General features: G+C 46.4%; 1 protein-coding gene and 1 pseudogene across 19 annotated transcripts in view; one reads left to right on the top strand and one right to left on the bottom strand.

Moving 5' to 3' along the window:
- The window catches only part of prom1a (prominin 1a), a 44283-nt gene extending 26847 nt beyond the window's left edge, over positions 1-17436 (bottom strand). For 9 of the 19 annotated variants that reach the window (XR_003742988.1, XR_003742990.1, XR_003742992.1 and 6 more), the window contains exons 1-3: positions 16865-17436; positions 1677-1735; positions 1235-1261 (exon numbers count right to left, since the gene is read on the bottom strand). Coding sequence is in view for 12 of the 19 variants with exons in the window: in XM_028959578.1 (XP_028815411.1) it covers positions 1235-1261; positions 1677-1735; positions 16865-17102 (324 nt within the window). In the remaining 7 variants the exon portion in view is untranslated. The remainder of the gene's footprint in view (positions 1-1234; positions 1262-1676; positions 1736-16864) is intronic. The other 10 variants (XR_003742989.1, XR_003742991.1, XM_028959589.1 and 7 more) reach the window with 4 other exon arrangements.
- Positions 2941-3054, top strand: LOC114768638 (uncharacterized; annotated as a pseudogene).
- Positions 17437-19262: the final 1826 nt, after the last annotated feature.

Raw genomic sequence — 19262 nt, 5'->3', positions numbered from 1 at the left:
GAGTCCTAACCGCATAAGAAGAGGGTAGGACGTCCGCCGCTGACACCTTATTAGCAGTCTCGGGCGAGCTGGTCCGCACCTCATGCAGGGGGGAGTCGTGGAAAGCAGGAGAAATTGAATGAATTCCCCCGCTCGGCATCTAACGTGTCGCGGTGATGAGGAACGGCTGCTCCATATGGGCAGCGGAGATCCAAGCTGGCAGCTTTTCCCTGGACGTTTTCCCAAATGTGACAGAGAGGAACTCTGGGAACTTCACACCCTGTCATCAACCGGAGATTACCCTGACAGGCGCGCCTCCTCGGGGACTTCGCATCTTGCAAAGCTGGGCCTGTAGCCGGTGCTGCACCACCGGTGTGATTTGATGGTTTTTACACCCCACCCCCCAGTGATCATTACAATCCCTGGGTAACGTTAAATTTCACGCTGCAATTATGAACGGGTGAATATTTGCATCTTAGAACATTCTTATTATCTTCCACTGAAGTTCTTTGCAAGTATTTCACGTTAGATGTTGCTTTTTTGGAAGCGGAGCACGCTGAATCTAAAATATTCACTCTCTTCAGCTCTGCGGAAGCATATTTGATGAAGGTTGTAAAAATGCCAGCCCTCAGAGGGGGAAGCCTTTCTCTGAAACACTCTCTGACTACTGCATCAAGCCTTCAGCCGGACTGACGATAACACGCGCGCGACGAATGAAGCGCTGAGCATCGGACGGAACGTCAGCACCTGTCCGGCTGCTGCGGGAGCTCCACCGGAGGAAGGGGTGTTAACCAACTCTCCCCCCGTCAGCAGATCTCAGATTAATGGCTGGGCATGACATCATAAGATTCTGTCTGATTACCTGCTAATGCAGAGTCACGTGTTGTGTGTGTGTCCACTACTGCGGTAAGCGAAGGAAAAAAATTCCTGCTTGAGAGCTTGACATACATACATATTCCAAAATATTCCATATGCTTGTTTTAAAATTATGCTCAGTCTAGTGGTGCTTCCTTATATGACTTTTAACATTCGCAAAATAAGAGTTGGGTTTAAATCTAATCTCAAATGATTTATATTTATAGATAAGAGATGAAAGATGAATTCGACCTGAGGGTCATGAATGACACCACCAGTGGAGTTAAAATGCACGTGTGTGAACAGATGAACAGTAAACAGGCTGCTATGGGATTGGCTGGGCTGGGGAGAGACGTGAGGCGGAGGAGGAGGATGAGGAGGGCGGAGTGATAGACTTTACCTGAAGAGTCAGAACAATGTTCTCTGGCTGGAAGGGTTTGCATGCAGGAATAAAAAAAAAAAAAAAGTATATGGCATTTGATGATGGCACATTATCAAACAAATAAAAAAAGCAACATTTGAAATGGTGCTTCATGGAAACAAGGTCATAATTTATTGTGGCAATATATTTTTGACAACAAAGCTGTTGGTCCACTGCTTCAGAGACGAAGACCTCAAAATGACAAATGTTGGTTAATTAAAATCCTGCTGTGACGAAGCCACGAGCTTCTGTGCCAAAAACGGTTATCTCTAAGGCAACAAGGCTCCATCACTTACCATTAACGCTCCGCTCTACGTGATGCGGCACGACAGCGCAAAGCCTAATTAACCGTGTCAGCATACCTGCACACACACACACACACACACACACACACACACAGACGTGGAACACACAGCGTTACCTTCTGGTACTCAGTCTGGATCGCCCCAAATTTATCCTTGGCAACTCTGATGACGAGATCTGCAAAGGCGGCAAGAAAACAAACACAGCATGAGACGCCTTCTTGCAGTCCCCGGCCGCCACCGCGGCTTACGCGACGAACGCGGTTGACGGCCTTCTCCGGGCCAACGTGAGCAGTCAGCGATTCCGCAGACAGATACAGTAGCTAGAGATGTTTGGGGCGCAATAAAACATGGCCTTAGGCCCCCGTCTCCTTAGCCCGAATAAAACATATGTCTTTGGTGACTTGTGATGGTTCAGAACATAATACATTTACATTTACGGCATTTATCAGACGCCCTTATCCAGAGCGACTTACAATCACTAGATACAGGGGACAGTCCCCCTGGAGCAACTCAGGGTTAAGTGTCTTGCTCAGAGACACAATGGTAGTAAGTGGGATTTGAACCTGGGTCTTCTGGTTCATAGGCGAGTGTGTTACCCACTAGGCTACTACAACCCCAAAGAAATGTATAATAATACATTCCTTGTGTTATTAGTCAGCAACAGAAAGAAGATTTTTATTAAGAGTGGATACCAGAGACCAAAATTCAATTCTATAACCTACAGTGTAACACCAACAATGGCAGTTTGTAACTTTATTACGTTTTTATCATGCTTTATCAATTCTAAGCATCTCAAAATCATATTTTAGGGCAAAGAGGACTCGTAAAAACTCAGTCCATTACACAGTGACATCAATAGATGAATCGTGAAAAATATTAAATGAATAGAGGAAAAAAGCCGACGGCTTTCTGCCGCAGAGGGCGAGTTTTACAGAAGAAAAAGTGGTTTTATTCCTGGCGCATTGCAGAGGTTTCACATCTACAGGAAAACTGTGAGTGTGTGTGTGTGTGTGTGTGTGTTTTGAGGAAGGGATGAATTTGTTTTTTTTTGGACAGGCTCTCTCACGCCCTCTCTGTTCCTCGTGGTGCCCAATGTTCTATTCACCGGCTATTCGAAAAAAAGATTACGCGAGGTCTCTTCCCGTTTTTAGTGAGCCTCAGCAGCACCGCAGAGTTGACAGAGGACACATTTTTTTTATGGATTGTAGTGTCTGGGGGGGGGGGGGGGGGGGGGGGGGGGGTTTGACTTTACAAAAATGAATTTTTTGTCAACATGTACATTTCAGCTGATTATTGAGAATGATAGATTCTTTCACATTGACTGGAAGTGACTGAATTGAAAACCTTAAATCAACTTAAATCATGTTTGGCCACAAAAAGGCTTACGGCCATACCAGCCGAAGAATGCCCGATCTCATCTGATCTGAAGCTAAGAAGGCTTGGGCCTGGTTAGTACTTGGATGGGTGACTGCCTGGGAATACCAGGTGTAATCAGAAGGTTGCTGGTTCGAATCCCGAAACATTCCTCCCCGGGCGCCTGTCATGGCTGCCCACTGCTCACTCAGGGTGATGGGTTAAATGCAGAGGACAAATTTCACTGTGTGCACCATGTGCTGTGCTGCTGTGTATCACATGTGACAATTGTTAAGTAACAAGTTATAAAAAGCTCACTCTTTTCATAAAATATATTGTAGTAACATATAAAAACAATATATCTACATAACATAGTGTGTCTAACCACGGAGGACATGAGGAATACGTGAGTTGTTGGCTGCTGGACCAGACAACATCCCTGGAAGATGCTCAGAGAATGTGCAGACCAGCTGGCAGATGTTCTCACAGACATCTTCAACATCTCACTGATCACCACCCTTGTTCCAATGTGTCTCAAGGCAGCCAACATCGTGCCCATGCCGAAGAAGTCTTCAGTGTCGTGTCTCAATGACTTCCGTCCCATTGCACTCACTGGTCATGAAACATATGAAGACCCTGCTCAAAATTGCTGAAAGTCCACCACTAAAACGATCGACTTTGTGCAAAAAATACATTAAAGAACTAAAATTCACTCCAATGTGACTACTGTCACGGGGTTGTGGTGTGACGCGATGAAAGAGCGAATGTCGGAGGAGACGTGGAACCACATCGCGAAGAGACGCGAAGTGGTGGGTGAGTCTCCACCGTTAACCCTGCGAGCGCGTTCAGCATACACCGCAACCCCCACGGAGGTTGACGCTCGCATGACAAACACAACTAACCGGGAAGTGGGGATGAGGAAGGCAGGAGAAAGGATCGGGCTTACTGGAGAACAGATGAGGAGAGTTGAGGTGAGCCGAGTCGTTTCTACATTGACACGCAATGACTGAGCACCGGCCGGCTATCAGAATGCTGGTTAAATGGAGAACGCGCCACCCGGTTCCATGGTCTTGCTGCCACGCAACCAACAAGCTATATTGTAAAAATGCTCTGTTACTTTATACATGTTGCATTAAATATAGATCATATACAGGGTGGGCCATTTATATGGATACACCTTAATAAAATGGAAATGGTTGGTGACATTGAACACATTTTAGAAGTGGTCAGAAACTTGTAAATAACTCATGAAAGAATATAGTTAGGTTAAAACCACACCATTGTTTTTCTTGTGAAATTACCAATAAATTTGATGTGTCACATGACCCTCTTCCTATTGAAAAAACAAAAGTTGGATCCAATGGTCGACTTCAAAATGGCCACTATGGTCACCAACCATCTTGAAAAGTTTGCCCCCCTCACATATACTAATGTGCCACAAACAGGACGTTAATATCACCAACCATTCCCATTTTATTAAGGTGGATCCATATAAATGGCCCACAATGTAGAAATGCTCTGTCTGAAGGTCTTCGTAATGTAAACTGGGGAACACTGATCCATGTGAAGAGGACCGTGTGAGGCCGAGATTGAGGCCTGTTGGGGGTGAGTAGTAGTCGGCCGTCTCAGATATGCTAGTATTATCCATGCAAACCATACGGCTTTAGGGGCAAATTCGGTTATAGAAAGAGCGTCATCATGGCTGCCTCGCAGAGGGGATTACATAACCCACGTCAGGAAACTCAGGCTGGGGTTGCTCTGCTGCAGGGGGTTTAAGCGAAGCTCCACGAGCAGCGTATCAACTGTGACTGGAGCTGAATGCTCGGTGCTTATCTTCCATTCTGCACAGGAAGTAAATTTATCAACACATTGATAAAAAAAAATGCTGAAAAGCATAAAGATCATGTAAGAGAGGCTGCTGACTAGTCCTAAGACAAAAAAATAATTCCTCATGTGATACTGAACGCTACTTTATCAATGTCATACATTAATTGAGGATACTGAAAGTGTGGTCATGCAGCAGAAGGTTAAACAACGTTGGGTTCATTGTAGGTTAAGCGGCTATGCTGCTGCAAGCGAGAAGAGACAGCTGGTTGCCACTCCTGTGCTCCCTGCCCACCTGACACGCCCACCCCTCAAGCAATGACATGATGCATATAAACACAGAGAAAAACGAAATTATTTTAACACGCTACTCAAGCAAAAAAATCTCTCTTGCAATCAATTCAATTTTAGGCCTAAGAATTTTAGGGTAAGAAGCGTCCCATTCCCAGTCTGCGTGTCCTCCTGTCTCCAGGACCAGGTACCGATCCTGACAGGACTCAGGGTGACAAAGGAGATGCAGCGAGAGTGAAGTGAAGCTGAAGTGGAATGGCATCATCTCACCCCGGAGCAGCTTTCACAGTCTGATTCATTCTAACGCACTCAGGGGAACCCTGAGCAGAATGCAGAGGAAGCTGTTTTCGCCTGACAAGATGACAGTGGCTGTGTGAGCACGCGTGTGTGTGCTGGCAAGTGTGAGAAACACACTGGTGTTAAGAGGTAAAAGAATTGTGGCCTGGAGTACCAGTTCTCCTCACAGTGGGCGGAGCCTCACAAGGCTGAAATTGCATCTCATCCGCCCGCGGTGCCGACCCACGCCACCCCCCTGGAGATGAGCAGCAATCATCCACCCGCGTGGGAGAGCGAGTGGCTCTTCTTGCACGAATGCAGACATCGCCCTTCCAGAACGTTCCATCGGGAGGCTTCCATGGAGGAAAAACCCGAGAAAATGAGAGCACGACGCGTGATCACGAGAATGAAACCGTCCCTTCAGAAAACTCTCTCTCCAGCATCAGCTCCAGTCAGCATCAGCGTGACTTTCATGCCAACGCCGGCATCACAGTTCACATGGCGCCTGATGCATTTCCAGCACACGCCCCTGTCGCTCAGCCTCTGGCTGCATAAATAAAACACAGCAATTAATCACGTGTTAATCAGACGCATATTAAACGAAACGAACACGCACGGTTATTTAAAAGTGCTTTTTTTATTTCAACACATCTACACCTCAAAAATATCTTAGAATAAAATGCCAGTCAGAAGCCGATTGATCAATGTTTTATGATATCCCTAGAAATCATGCATTTTGCATTAATATGAATTCATAACCTAGCGCGAGCTCTCTTATTATTCCCTGTAAAGTTACTGGCAGGACCATGCACTGTAGTACTATATAATCTATTATTAACCTTAAAACAGACTGATACGAACCCAACCGAGCGGTCGTATTCATTAATGATAACCCGTAATATTGTGGTGCCAGTATAGTGAAATATCAAGTGCGTGAAGCGGGTGCCCATGCCCAGGTATGTGATAATTATTGCATAAACTTTCCCGGTAGACTTGTGCAGAAAAAAGGAGGATGGGTTTACATCTAAGTGCATGAACTGAATCTGCAGAGTATCACTGCAGCGTTAGATATGGGCAGGGGTGTTGTAATAAATATCACAATCGATGCACCGCGAAGCAGACCTGGATGATTCTGCATCGATGCAGTGCAGAACATAATCAATTATATCACAACATAATGATATTGCTTGATAATTTTCTGGCAGTGGGATAAAAATTCTAGTTAAAACGTAGTGTCGGTAGTGACTGTGGCTGCCTGATCTGAGTACAAGAGTAAAAGGCCTATTCCACACGGACGTTTGACAGGGTGGTAGGGTGGTAGTAGCCTACTGGGAAACACACTCGCCTATAAAACTGAAGACTCAGGTTCAAACCCCACTTACTACCATTGTGTCCCTGAGCAAGATACTTAAGCCTAAGTGTCTCCAGGGGGGACTGTCCCTGTAACTACTGATTGTAAGTTGCTCTGGATAAGGCGTCTGATAAATGGCATTAACGTCTGTCGGGATTTCGCCTAAAATGCCTGGTTCAGACGTCTGTGTAAACGAGGACTGAACTCATCTCACTGTCTTTATTGAAAACATAATGTGAAGTTATGTAGAAAAATTGATGGGCTGCATCATGATGCATAGATAATTGTAATCGAATCATATTGGGAGACCAGTGAAGGTTCACACATCTAGATATGAGTGTTATTATTGACTTAATAACTATGTAGAATGGCAGTATTGATTTAAAAGGTAAAATTTCACTTTTTAAGATTTTATTTTATTTGATTTAGGATTAAATCAAATCGAGCCGGTCTATGGTCCTGCGAGCCGGTCTATGGTCCTGCGGTGGCTAGACATGGTGATAGGTGTAAAGAATGCTTTGGTCATTCTGCTTCACCATTCAGACAGCAGCAGCTTATGACGTCATAAGGGGAAAGGTCACCTCCCATTTCTCATGCTTTTACCATCCAGAGAATTTCCCACCTCTCCGATAAAAAAGCAACTCCACTGACCGTCACGGCTTCCAAAAGTGCAGAAGATTGCAGTTTCTTGGTGATTGGATGCAAAAATATTTTTTATTCACAAGAGATTTAAATTTTTTTCTGGAAAATGACGACACAAATTCCTGCCCGCTCAACTTCTATAGGCCGCTCTCCTCGTCATTTAAAGCCACAGACACCGAAACGGCGCGCCCTGGCAAATCTCATTGTGGGACTGGATCAAAGTGGATGTAATTCTGCAACACGGCTGAGACTTCAGATACAGTATTAGGGGACCAACAAGACCGATATAAAAGCAAAAAAAAAAATCATAATGAGGGACCTTTAAGGGAAATGGGCCAACATCTCTGTACAAAGTGGCGAAGCGGCTTAAAATGCACACTTGAAAGAGCAACAACCGTAGAGAAAAGATGACAGCGACAGATCAAATAATTCAAAAAGCCACGCGGCGGGGGAAAAAAATGCCTGTAATATTACCCAGGACCCTGACAGCGAGAGGATTAGAAGAAGCCTGCCTATCTGAGGTCCATTTCTGCTGCGTGATTTCTGGGTTGACGTGGATCTCTCTGCCAGATGTCTGCAGAGCACCAGACAAAGCTATCAGTGGCGGGCAGGGTTCTGCCAGAGATGGCGGCGAACGAACCCGCTTCAGTGCAGAGCGCAGCAGGGGAGGAGCGGGGAGAGGCGGCGGCGGCTGGGCACACGTAACGGTGGAGGAGCGCCAGTCACATCTCTGAAATGGTGCGGGATTTCAGGCCGAAGGTTCCCTTTATCATTAAGAATGCTTGGCGTCTTCATTTTTATAACTCTACAAGTGTGTCCTATAAAATAGCCAAGATCACACATTTTACCGCTTTTCCTTCTATACATATATACACGGTTTTTCTGAAACATTAAAGACCTACAAACTGATTATAAAATGTTCATGTGAGATAAAATGACTGACATAAGTGTCACTGCAACCTGGATTTAGGGTTCAATCATGCAAGTTTATTTATAATAATCTGAAAAATACTGAGCTTTATGGATCTTTGTTTTTTTTTAATAGACAAGAAGTGGAGTGGAGCACACATTCATGGGGCATTCATTTCGACCATATCCTAATCAAACTAAATAACATTCCCTAATCATTGTTGGAATGTTCTATGAATCTTCCGAGGAAAGTATACTTCATTTGAAGTCACGTTTGATTGTGATTGTGTTGAGCATGTGAATATGACACGACAACTTTATCTGGAGGGTCTAAAGGAAACATTCCCCAAGGGTTCAATTTAAGTCGCATAACGACCAAATGAGGACTCTCTGCAGAGCTTGTTATCAGCAGCGCCGTGCTATTGTCCTACAGAGAATATTGTGGTGGAGACCAGGGTAATCTGGTAAACATGTGCAGCCCTCAAGGATGCAGGCGAACTAAATAAGCCACAGCTGACGTATCCCTCCAGAATCCTTGGAGGTAAACACGGGGGGAGAGCAATGTTAATAAAAACCGCATTAGGAACCTCTGTGGCTTTACCCACCATTGGGCTCCTGAGCCCCAGGCTGCACAGATCTTCAATAAGCCATGATCCATAATGAGAAAGGATGAGGATAAGCTTCAGATCATTTTGATATCACACAGCGTGAGTGCGTGTGTGTGTCCCACCGATTTAACGGTCCATACACAAGCACCACTGTGTAGAAGCTGCTGGACTACATTCCCAGTCAAAAGTTTGGACGCACCTACTCATTTATGGCTCTTGCATTTTTTACATTATATTTACAGCATTTACCAGACGCCCTTATCCAGAGCGACTTACAGTCAGTATTCACAGGGACAGTCCCCCCCTGGAGACACTCAGGGTTAAGTGTCTTGCTCTGGGACACAATGGTAGTAAGTGGGGTTTGAACCTGGGTCTTCTGGTTCATAGGCGAGTGTGTTACCCACTAGGCTACTACCACCCTATTATAGAGTAAAACTTAAGACACAGGACTATGAAATAGCCCAGGTGAGGTTATGTAAAAGCAAACATGACAATAGTCATCAAGAACGTTGGATTCTTCAAAATGGCTCCATCTTAGTCTCCATAACCATCACAGAGTAGGGGCGTCCAAATTACTACATTTCGTTGCCCTGTACTTGTACATGTGTAATGACAATAAAGTTGAATCTAATCTAATAATTAAAGTCAGACCTTTGAGGGACTGCAACGTTTGTCTGGAACTATGGAGAAAATAAACATATATAGATTTTTTGAGGAGAAAAAAGCCCTAAATGTGGTTCACAGCTACCGGTCCAGTTCTGGACGGTGACAGCACTGCGTCAGGCGAGTAGGCACAAATCATGTAAACAACCCTCACATATGTACTCACTCTCTTTCGATAGCTGTACTATACTAACCAGGGTTGTGGCTGTCGGAGCCCGTCCCACGACACTGGGCGCAGGGAGGTAAATGGTCATGAAAATAAATATGTAACATACATTATCTGCAAAAACCTCTTAACATTCTATTCTAGGCATAACGTAACCTAAACATAACCCCCCACTAAGAAAGATTAAGTTATAAAAAAAGGAGCGAACCAAACCGGCTGTGAAGCCTCACGTTCAGCTGCTCTTGTTTTCACTTCCATCCTTAAGTGCAGTGGGACAAAGAGGGAACAACCAAGTCCCTTAAGAATCGGCCCGCACTGAACAACACGGCCTTAAAATGTCAGCAGAAAAACGCCCAGCGTTGGCCCCAAAACGGAACCAGCTCAGCACCCTCCTTCGAGCTAGTATTCGGACTGCCGTGCTAAATGTAGGACCTACCTGGAGGCTGCAAAGACACATAGATGGCAGCCATTTAGCATTTACGTCAAGCTTTTCTCCGTCTTGGCTGCTTGTTTCTTGCATCGTCCTTCACATGGTTTTCCGGGTTCGCCGGGTTCCCCCGGCCACCCAAACTAGCTGGCCAGCTGACTAAATTGTCCATAGGCGGTGTCCGCTGGTGCCCTGAGACGGGCTCCGGCAGCCACACCCCTGACTAAGCGGTTATGGACAGCAAGCGAGCGCGTGTTTTCCATCTCTACTAATTTGAACCGTGTTCACCTTATCTCACAAATCACAAGCAATTAAACAAATAATCTGCTGAAGCACCATTTGTAATTTAATTACAGCATTCAGTTGTCTATCAGCATGGCACTTATTGTGACCACAAAAACACTTTTTTATTATCAAAATCAGTTTCAATTAATCTAATTTATTGTAATTTAATCTGCAAAAGGAAAAAAAATGCACAATAACAGTAGGGCTGTACGGATGCCCCGCCCCCTTATAACATTCAGCGTCAGAATGGCTGTTAACTGATCTGAGGAACACTAAAACCCGGGCAACAGCCAAACCCCAGGGGGCCACGGAGCCGCATTACGAGGAATAACCCGCTCTCCCAGCGGCCATTCCGGCTCCCTCTGCCACCTGCAGCACCGGTGACGCCCCTAATTCCGGAGACTTGAGGTCAATGGCCGCCCCTCCCCCGCCCAACCTTTCTCTGCGGCGCGTCTGCGGCAGTGACTGGCCACGTCGCGAACCGCCAGTTCCCACCGGGCACTGCGGCGCGCGGCAGCGAGGCGGAACTAAGGCGGGGAGATGTGCGCGACTCGCCACGGCTGACCCACATAAGCAAGTGCCCGGCTGGCAGGAGGCGGATCCGGCCACTCCCGCGCGGTTGGCCGCTGCCCTCTTGACACAGTGGCCCACTCCAGGCCCGGCATGCTGGGAATTAAAGTATTTCCTGACCTCTTCCCTAATACCGGGTCTTAAGGTGTCTTAGAAAGGCTAATTAACGAGATTACGTTACTCCGGGGCGTCTAGATTTCAGAAAGAAGTACCCTTTTTTTTTGCCCCCCGGATGGCCCTGGGCCCTATTTTGTTCCACCGTCCTTAAAAAGAGGCATTTTACGGTCTCCGAGGTGGTTCGTGTGACACACTCGGCCGTATTGAATGGCCTCAGCCTCAACAAAGGGAACCGTTGCGTAACGAGGGCAACATTCTGGGACCATTCAGCCCCCATCTCTCTCACCCCCTCTCTCTCTCTCTCTCTGAGCCGAGGCCTTTGTTTCACTCGGAGGCGAAATTCTACCCACGCGCAGCGAACAAGACCGAGGAGGGAGCGTTGGAAGGGGTAGCTAAAAATAAGAAAGCACAGCGGTTCCCTCGTTCCTTATCTGTTTTGGCCATAGCGGTATGCTTATGCCGATTACGTCCAGTCATGACAGAAAATTCATCTCTGCTTCTCGAGAACGTGGTGCAGTACAAACCCATTATGCGTCCATTAGAACATTTCATCTGATTTTCGTGTTGGCCGAAATGCATCGAAATGCAAAGTGAACAACCAAAAGTTCGTAGGTACACGTAGGCACAAAAGTGTTGCCAAGTGTTGCCAACTTGTTATGACTTTTTTTATCCCCCCAAAACGTTGTTGTCAACATTCCCTACAGATCTTCGTCCGTCCCCGCGCTTGGAAAGGGATTGATCTGCGTGTGTGTGCACACCTCGAAACCTTTGCTGGTTTGTCGCTCCCATCCACAAGTTGGATGGCCGACAGCACATTTTTTACTAGAAATTATATGTGTGATGACTTTATGATCAGATTTGAAGCTAATATTATATGTGGACTGCAATGGATTGACCCATTCGCAACATGCTCAGTAAAATGTATGGCATTTTAAAGAAGAAATGTGTAACATATATATATATATATAAAATAAAATAAAATGAAATCATTGTTAAATCATTGTAAAATAGACGTTAAAAAACAAAATATCCAAAATGTCCATGTCCAATGATGATGTCATTTATATGCAAATTAGTGGCTCATCATCTCGCAACATTATCTTTCTGTAGGAGATAGTTGGCATGAAGTATGATTAATTACACCAAATCGGTGCTAATCAGCATCAGTTTTCGCACATCATTTGAAATACGTTCATTTCCTGAAAGTGAAACAGGTTTATGGCACGTGTCATGACATCAGCCATGGTTTTTGCAGGCCAAGACGTGCCGTTCAAGCTCTTCCGAAGAAGCGGGCGCCATTAACTCGGATCCGGACCAGTAGGACCGAGGCACAGCCATCTTCCCGGAAGAGCTGCGGCCAAAAAGCAGTACCTCCGGCATGGAAGCCAGGCCAACGACTCGATTATGCACGAAACACGGGAACTGTGACGAAAACTGGCAGCAGGTGCTCTGGACGGATGAGCCCGAATTTGGAATATTTGGCTGTAGAAAACGGCGGCTTGGTCGCCGAAAGCCTGGAGAGCGGAACAGACAACATAGAAGTATGGTGGGGGTTTCTTTGTGAGTAGTGGAGGATGAAGAGAATTGCAGAAACTCCATTTCATGTCCATTTCATCCTCTCACCACACACTGACGTGGGCTTTGAAAGCCGAATGTTGAGGTCTCTTGCATTCTCAATTTAATGCCACAGCATTGGCAGCCCTTGCGTTTTACTGATGGTGGTCATTACGTGTTGAGCACCCGCTACCCACCCAGCGGCCGGCCCAAACATGTTCCTTAGCAACAACACCAAGAGCTGGAACTACTCTGCTCAAAAAAGAAAGGGACGCAAAAATAAGACATCCTAGATCTGAATGAATGAAATATTCTTCTTAAATTCTTCTTTACATGTGCTGGTGAATGTGCTGACAACAAAATCTCACAAAAAATAATTGATGAAAATCAAATTTATCATCCCATGGAGGTCTGAATTTGGAGTCACTCTCAAAATTGCAAAACACACTACATGCTGATCCAACTTTGATGTAATGTCCTTAAAACAAGTCAAAATGAGGCTCAGTAGTGTGTGTGGCCTCCACTTGCCTGTATGACCTCCGTATGCCTTGGCATGCTCCTGATGAGGTGGAGGATGGGATCTCCTGAGGGATCTCCTCCCAGACCCGGACTAAAGCATCCACCAACTCCTGGACAGTCCGTGGTGCAACATGGATTCAGGTCTGGGGAACGGGCGGGCCAGACCATAGCATCGATGCCTTCGTCTTGAAGGAACTGCTGACGCTGCTCGTGCCACATGAGGTCTAGCATCGTCTGGCATTAGGAGGAACCCAGGACCAACCACACCAGCATATGGTCTCATAAGGGGTCTGAGGATCTCCTCTCGCTACCTAATGGCAGTCAGGCTACCTCTGGTGAGCACAAGGTGGCTGTGTGGCCCCCAAAAGAAATGCCACCCCACACCACTTCTGACCCAAAACGGTCATGCTGGAGGATACTGTAGGCAGCAGAACGTTCTCCACGGCGTCTCCAGACTCTGTCACGTCTGTCACATGTCCTCAGTGTGAACCTGCTTTCATCTAAGAAGAGCCAATCAAATTTGCCAATCTTGGTGTTTTCTGGCAAACCCGTGGACGTCGGGACCTCATACCACCTTCATGGAGTCTGTTTCTGACCGTTTGAGACTACCACTAGAGTGAAAGCACCACCAGCATTCTAAAGTGACCAGAATGCATAGGAACTGAGAAGTGGTCTGTGGCCACCTCCTGCAGGACCGCGCCTTTATTGGGGACGTCTTGCTAACTGTCTACAATTTCCATAGAGTGTTGTCTATTCTATTTGCACAACAGCATGTGAAATGTGATGGTCAGTCAGTGTTGCTTCCTAAGTGGACAGTCTGAGTTAACAGAAGTAAGACTGACTTGGAGATATAGTTTGTAGTTTAAGTGTTTACAGAGAAATTTCTCCATTTCTTTCATCAATATGCAAAAATGTGAACAGCCTCACCAAGTGCAAGTATTGAACGTCAATAGTTTTACTGTCATTTGTTCATTCTTCAGGCCAGATTATTGGCCACAAGTGTCCTCGTTCTCCTCATCAGCTCTGAATGGAGCTGCTCTGAGTCACGTGGTATAATCTTCTTAAAGTGGTCTTGCTGTTCGGCAGCGATCCAGCTCCACAGATAAACCCGCACATCAACGACAGGTGCGGGCGCTACGCCTATAAGAGGGACAAGTGTAAAAGGGTGCGGAGGATTAGTCCGGCTTAAATGGGACACGGTGGTGAATCACCATGTCTGGACCCACGAGTGGCGACTCGCTACCTTCTCATTGGTTCCTTATGACATGCCAGTGGCTGTGGCCAGGAAAAGAAACGGACCACAGACACGGATCCGAGCACTAATGAGAATATTATAGCCACTGGTAATAAAATGATGTAATATTATATAAGTATAATTGTTAAATAATGCATTATGTATCACTAATTATTGAATTATTTTCCATGTTAAGTTAGCACTGTTAAACAAAGCAAATTTAAAGCGAATGGGAATTGAATCCATTTTCGCCACTTTTCAAAACACTTGTCTCTGTAATAGTTTAAAATATTATATTGAGCTTTAATCTTAAGAATGAATCCTGAATTAATCGCAATATATTAGTTACAGGTTAGTTTTTCTATATAAATATGTATGGTGGTACGTGTGCGTGTGTGTGTATATACATACCACCATGTATATTATCGATGGAATTGTTTCGATGGAACTGTTTCAACACCAATATTTATAGCATTTTAAATGTTTTAAAGGAACATATTTGATTAAAATGGGCATTTTTTATCCTTCCCCATATTGCACAATTGTGCATAAGTGTAGCCCCCAGCATGCCACTGACAAACCCGGCATCGTAGCAGTATTACATGCCAGGAACGTGGGCATTTGCTTTGTTGCACATCACTTTGGGTTAAATGAAGCTAAACTCGGATATTGTTTGTCACACATTAGCCTGGGAACACATACACTGCTGCTTTCATGAATAAATATGAGGAGTGGGACCTCCCCTGTGCATGGACAAGGCCGGATGGACACAGGACCCATGTTTCTTGATATGGCATCATGTCAGGTGATGTCCTGAGACGCAGCACCAACACGGACGTTACGACAAGTGACAGCCTGAACACCATTTTCTGGTTACCATGTGATTAAAATGCGATTTATGAAAAAATACATGCAAAGTTAAACATAATGAATGCTTTCATATGTTGCCCAATGGCAAAATCCCTGAGAAACACAAGAAATGATATTTGTAAATTTTTTTGCAATTAAAGGTCACATGACATTAAAAAAATACAAAGTGCAGTGTGTCTGGATGGAGGAAATGTTGTTCACCACCTCCCAGTGGTTTTAATGTAACGGCTGTTGCGTATGTGGTGACCTGATGATGTTTTCTGGCATTTTCATTACTTCACTGGTCAGAAGCATCTGCAGAGGGTGCATATGACCCACTAAAGTGCATGAATCCGCCTTGCAGCCCCCGAGCTCCTGCGTGCTCGATGGTCACTGGATCCCTGGTCGTATCGTACGCGTTTATGATGCTACTGTGCAAAGTGACCACTGCACTAGTGTGTGTGTGCGTGTGTGTGCGTGTGTGTGAGGGGGCTAGTTATGACGGAAACACTGAGTTGGCACGACTGCAATCACAAGCAAAATGAATATCGTCCTGCACTTAAACCGCGTAACTCTGCATTTTATGTCCCTTCATTAGATTAAAGTTTAAAGTGAATTTAAAGTGAAGTGATTGTCACATGTGATACACAGCAGCACAGCACACGGTGCACACAGTGAAATTTGTCCTCTGCATTTAACCCATCACCCTGAGTGAGCAGTGGGCAGCCATGACCGGCGCCCGGGGAGCAGTGTGTGGGGACGGTGCTTTGCTCAGTGGCACCTCAGTGGTACCTTGGCGGATCGGGATTCGAACCGGCAACCTTCTGATTACGGGGCCGCTTCCTTAACCGCTAGGCCACCACTGCCCCATCAATGGGATGAAATGCCACGAAACCGGAAGTCACATGATCAGTAAAAAAGCCCCCCCCCCCCACACACACACACGAGTTAAGTGGCGGGGGAAGGTGGACCTCGGCTTTTAGACATACGGAGGGCGATGGGGAGAATCGACAAACACCGGGGCTGCCGGGGCCTAGCACCTCGTTTCCCTGGCAACGCCTCCTGCTCGCCCAGGGTCCAAGACGCCTGTTGTTCACGGCCCATAAAGTGACCCGAATGTCACTGCTGAATGTGAAAAAATGACTGATATGACGTTTTGGGCTTCTTGCCTATTGACATGTAAAAAAATAATAAAAGAAATAAATAATAATCAGTTGTAAAAAGTCTCTCACCACACGTGGTTTTCTTTTCACATCGCAATAACGCTGATAAGATTTGGCCAGCGTGTCTGCTATAAAATTCATCATAATGCGTGTCATTATACTGCCGCCCTATAATTAAAAAAACGTTTCAGTACAAGTGAAGTATTTGGTTTAAAGTTGACGGATGCTGACCTTGCTCCTCTAAAATGGTTCAGAAGTGGGGTTTTTGGGGGGGTTTACTACGCTGGTTAAACCCCGGCGCGTAACGGAGGTAATGGTGAACGGTTACGGTTACGCGCCATACGGGCCCTGGCGGATTATCCCGTTAGGCGCCACCGCGCCCTGATCTCCCCGTGTTGCGCGCCGCACCTGTGGCGCGTTTAGGACCCCGCGGCACCGGCCGACGCGCGAAGCTTGGAGCAGAAACCACAGCGGCGACGTGTTTTGTGTAGAAATGCGCTCACCCTGCGGAAACGGGTTGGGCTGCACCACGTACAGGAACGCGTGCACCATGTGGAACAGGATCCCGATCGGCCCGGGTTCGTGGTGCGCCAGGGTCTCGTACACTCCGGAGGGCACGTAGCCGAAATCCAAAGTTGCCGAGCGCGGGGAGGACCTCGGCTCGCCGCCCGCACCGGAGCCCAAGCCCCGGCAGAGCAGCAGCAGGGACACGGTCCAAGCCGCGCTCCTCGCGGGGGTCATGTTCTAACGTCCCCGGTCGAGTAGTTCAGGGAGGGGTTGGTTGGTTGGTTGGTTGGTCGGCTGGTCGGTCGGTTGATGGGTGGTGGGGGGGGGGGGATGTGCGCCAAACTTGACCCGCAAGGCGAGACTCAAGTCCTGCGGAGGTTCTTCATGGTTCCTGCGGGTTACGCGCGCTCCTCGTGCCCTGTCGCCACGGTTCTCCGCGCTCCGAGCGCACGCAGGTTCCGCGTCCGTGCCGAGGCGTCTCGGCTGCGTGCATCCCCTCCTCTCCTCCTCCTCCTCTCCTCTCCTCCTCCTCCTCTCCTCTCCTGCTGGATCGTGCTCCGCGGCTCCGAGCGGCGGAAACTCGCGTTGCCAGGTCCGCGCATTCCGCGCGGTTTCCGGCCACGGCCGTGCAGTCGCTCACTGGCAGGTGTTGCGAACAAGCGGCGTGTTCGAGTTACTTTTTTCTTCTTCTTGTTTTCTTTAAGGAATCTCAGGTGTCAGCGTCATGCCGACAAGCTTCGTTTTGGGATCGTTTTGAAATAACTGGCGCGTTTATTTCTCTCCCCCGATCTGGCAACCGCGTCAGATAACAACGCGCTCCACCTGTCGGTGTCATCCCCCCCCATCTTTATTTTTACAAAACGTTTACTCTAGCTTTAAGTAACTTGAACCAGCTTAATAGCGTATAATTGGCAAATGTAATTTAGATGATGTGAAACACGCCACAAATTCTCAAAATAATCAACATTTCAAGGTTCAACCGTGGAAAATGTCACTGTCTGCTCAGCCTTACTGTACCGTAAGTTTGCAGCGGCACATAAAAAGACCTCAGCTTCTGATTTTCACCTCCACACCACGTTGCCGCGTGAATTTAATAGAGAAGAATAAAGTTGGTCCAAACACAAATGAACAACTACACCCCCGCCGTAACAACTACAGCTTCAGGGATCTTCAAATGGAACAGTAACACCATAATGGACATGTAATGTAGACCATGACACTGGACTACATTCTGGACTTCTCCAACCCTACAACTGTAGGACCTATTATTATTTTTTTCGTTCTTTCTTTCCTATTGTACAAATCATCACCAACCCTGCACTGACACCATTTGCAGGCTCACTCTACCCTGGAAGGGGGTCCCTCTCTGTATCACTCCTTCCCAACGTTTCCTCCTCCTCCTAGAGTTTTTTTGTGTGGAGTTTTTCCTTGTGTGCAGAAGGGTCAACTGTAGGGCCTGTCAAAGCCCATTGAGACATACTGCATGTGATTTTGGGCTATATAAGAAATAAATGTTGTTGTTGTTGTTGTTGTGTTCCCCCTACAGGCGTAATGCTGGCACTGCAGCCGGCTGAGAGGCACTTAAGGTGAAACAGACAACAAAAGTTAAAAAAAAAAAAAAACTAGACATTTTAACCACGTAGGTCAATACAAAATAAAAAGGATAAAAATTTAAAGTTGCTTTTACACTTGATGTTGCCTCATTTAATTTTGCCTGGCAGCGTGTGTGGGACCGGATTAAGCAACACGGCGGAAAATGCATGTGCTATGTGAGTTGGGCCATTTCACGCCACCATTTCGCTAAGACTGTTCAAACAAGACCACTGCTGGCCATCCATGCTCATCTGGTCCAAGTGCCAGTTTTTTCATGCATGATTTTAAGGGTCGGGATGTGAGCCTGCCACTGAAAGTAGAAGGGACATCAAGCGAATGAGGGGAATAAAACACACCAGCAGCGTTTGGATGGACAGGACTGAGGAAACCCAGAACAGACTCCGGAGAGCTGAGGCGGAGGACTCTCACCCAGGGGCTAAGGGGCTTAGTGCCACAGGAGCTGTGGATTTACTCAAAGCTGCCCGTCAAAGGCCGGTCTGTGTGGGTGACCAGGACACATGGGGACCGAGTACATGAAATACAGGACTGTGCAACTGCAACAAGCGAATCGAAGCTGCATGCAAAAAAGCCGTCAAACAAATATTCATTTTAATTGCATTATTTCCTTATTTTTGTGAAGCAATGACATGACGTGTGTAGAGAAAGAGTGACGCTGATGTCACACGATTCTTGACATGCAAACAACACAATGCAAAGCTTGCAGAACAGTTTTTATTTGGAATTCAAGAAAAACATCTTACATAAAAACGAGATGCTGAATCTGACCACGCCCACGTAGAG

The sequence above is a fragment of the Denticeps clupeoides genome, chromosome 18, assembly GCF_900700375.1.
Source record: "Denticeps clupeoides chromosome 18, fDenClu1.1, whole genome shotgun sequence".
Classification (NCBI taxonomy): Eukaryota; Metazoa; Chordata; class Actinopteri; order Clupeiformes; family Denticipitidae; genus Denticeps; species Denticeps clupeoides.
The sequence above is the reverse complement of the archived record's forward strand: the minus strand, read 5'-3'. Positions and strand labels throughout refer to the sequence as shown.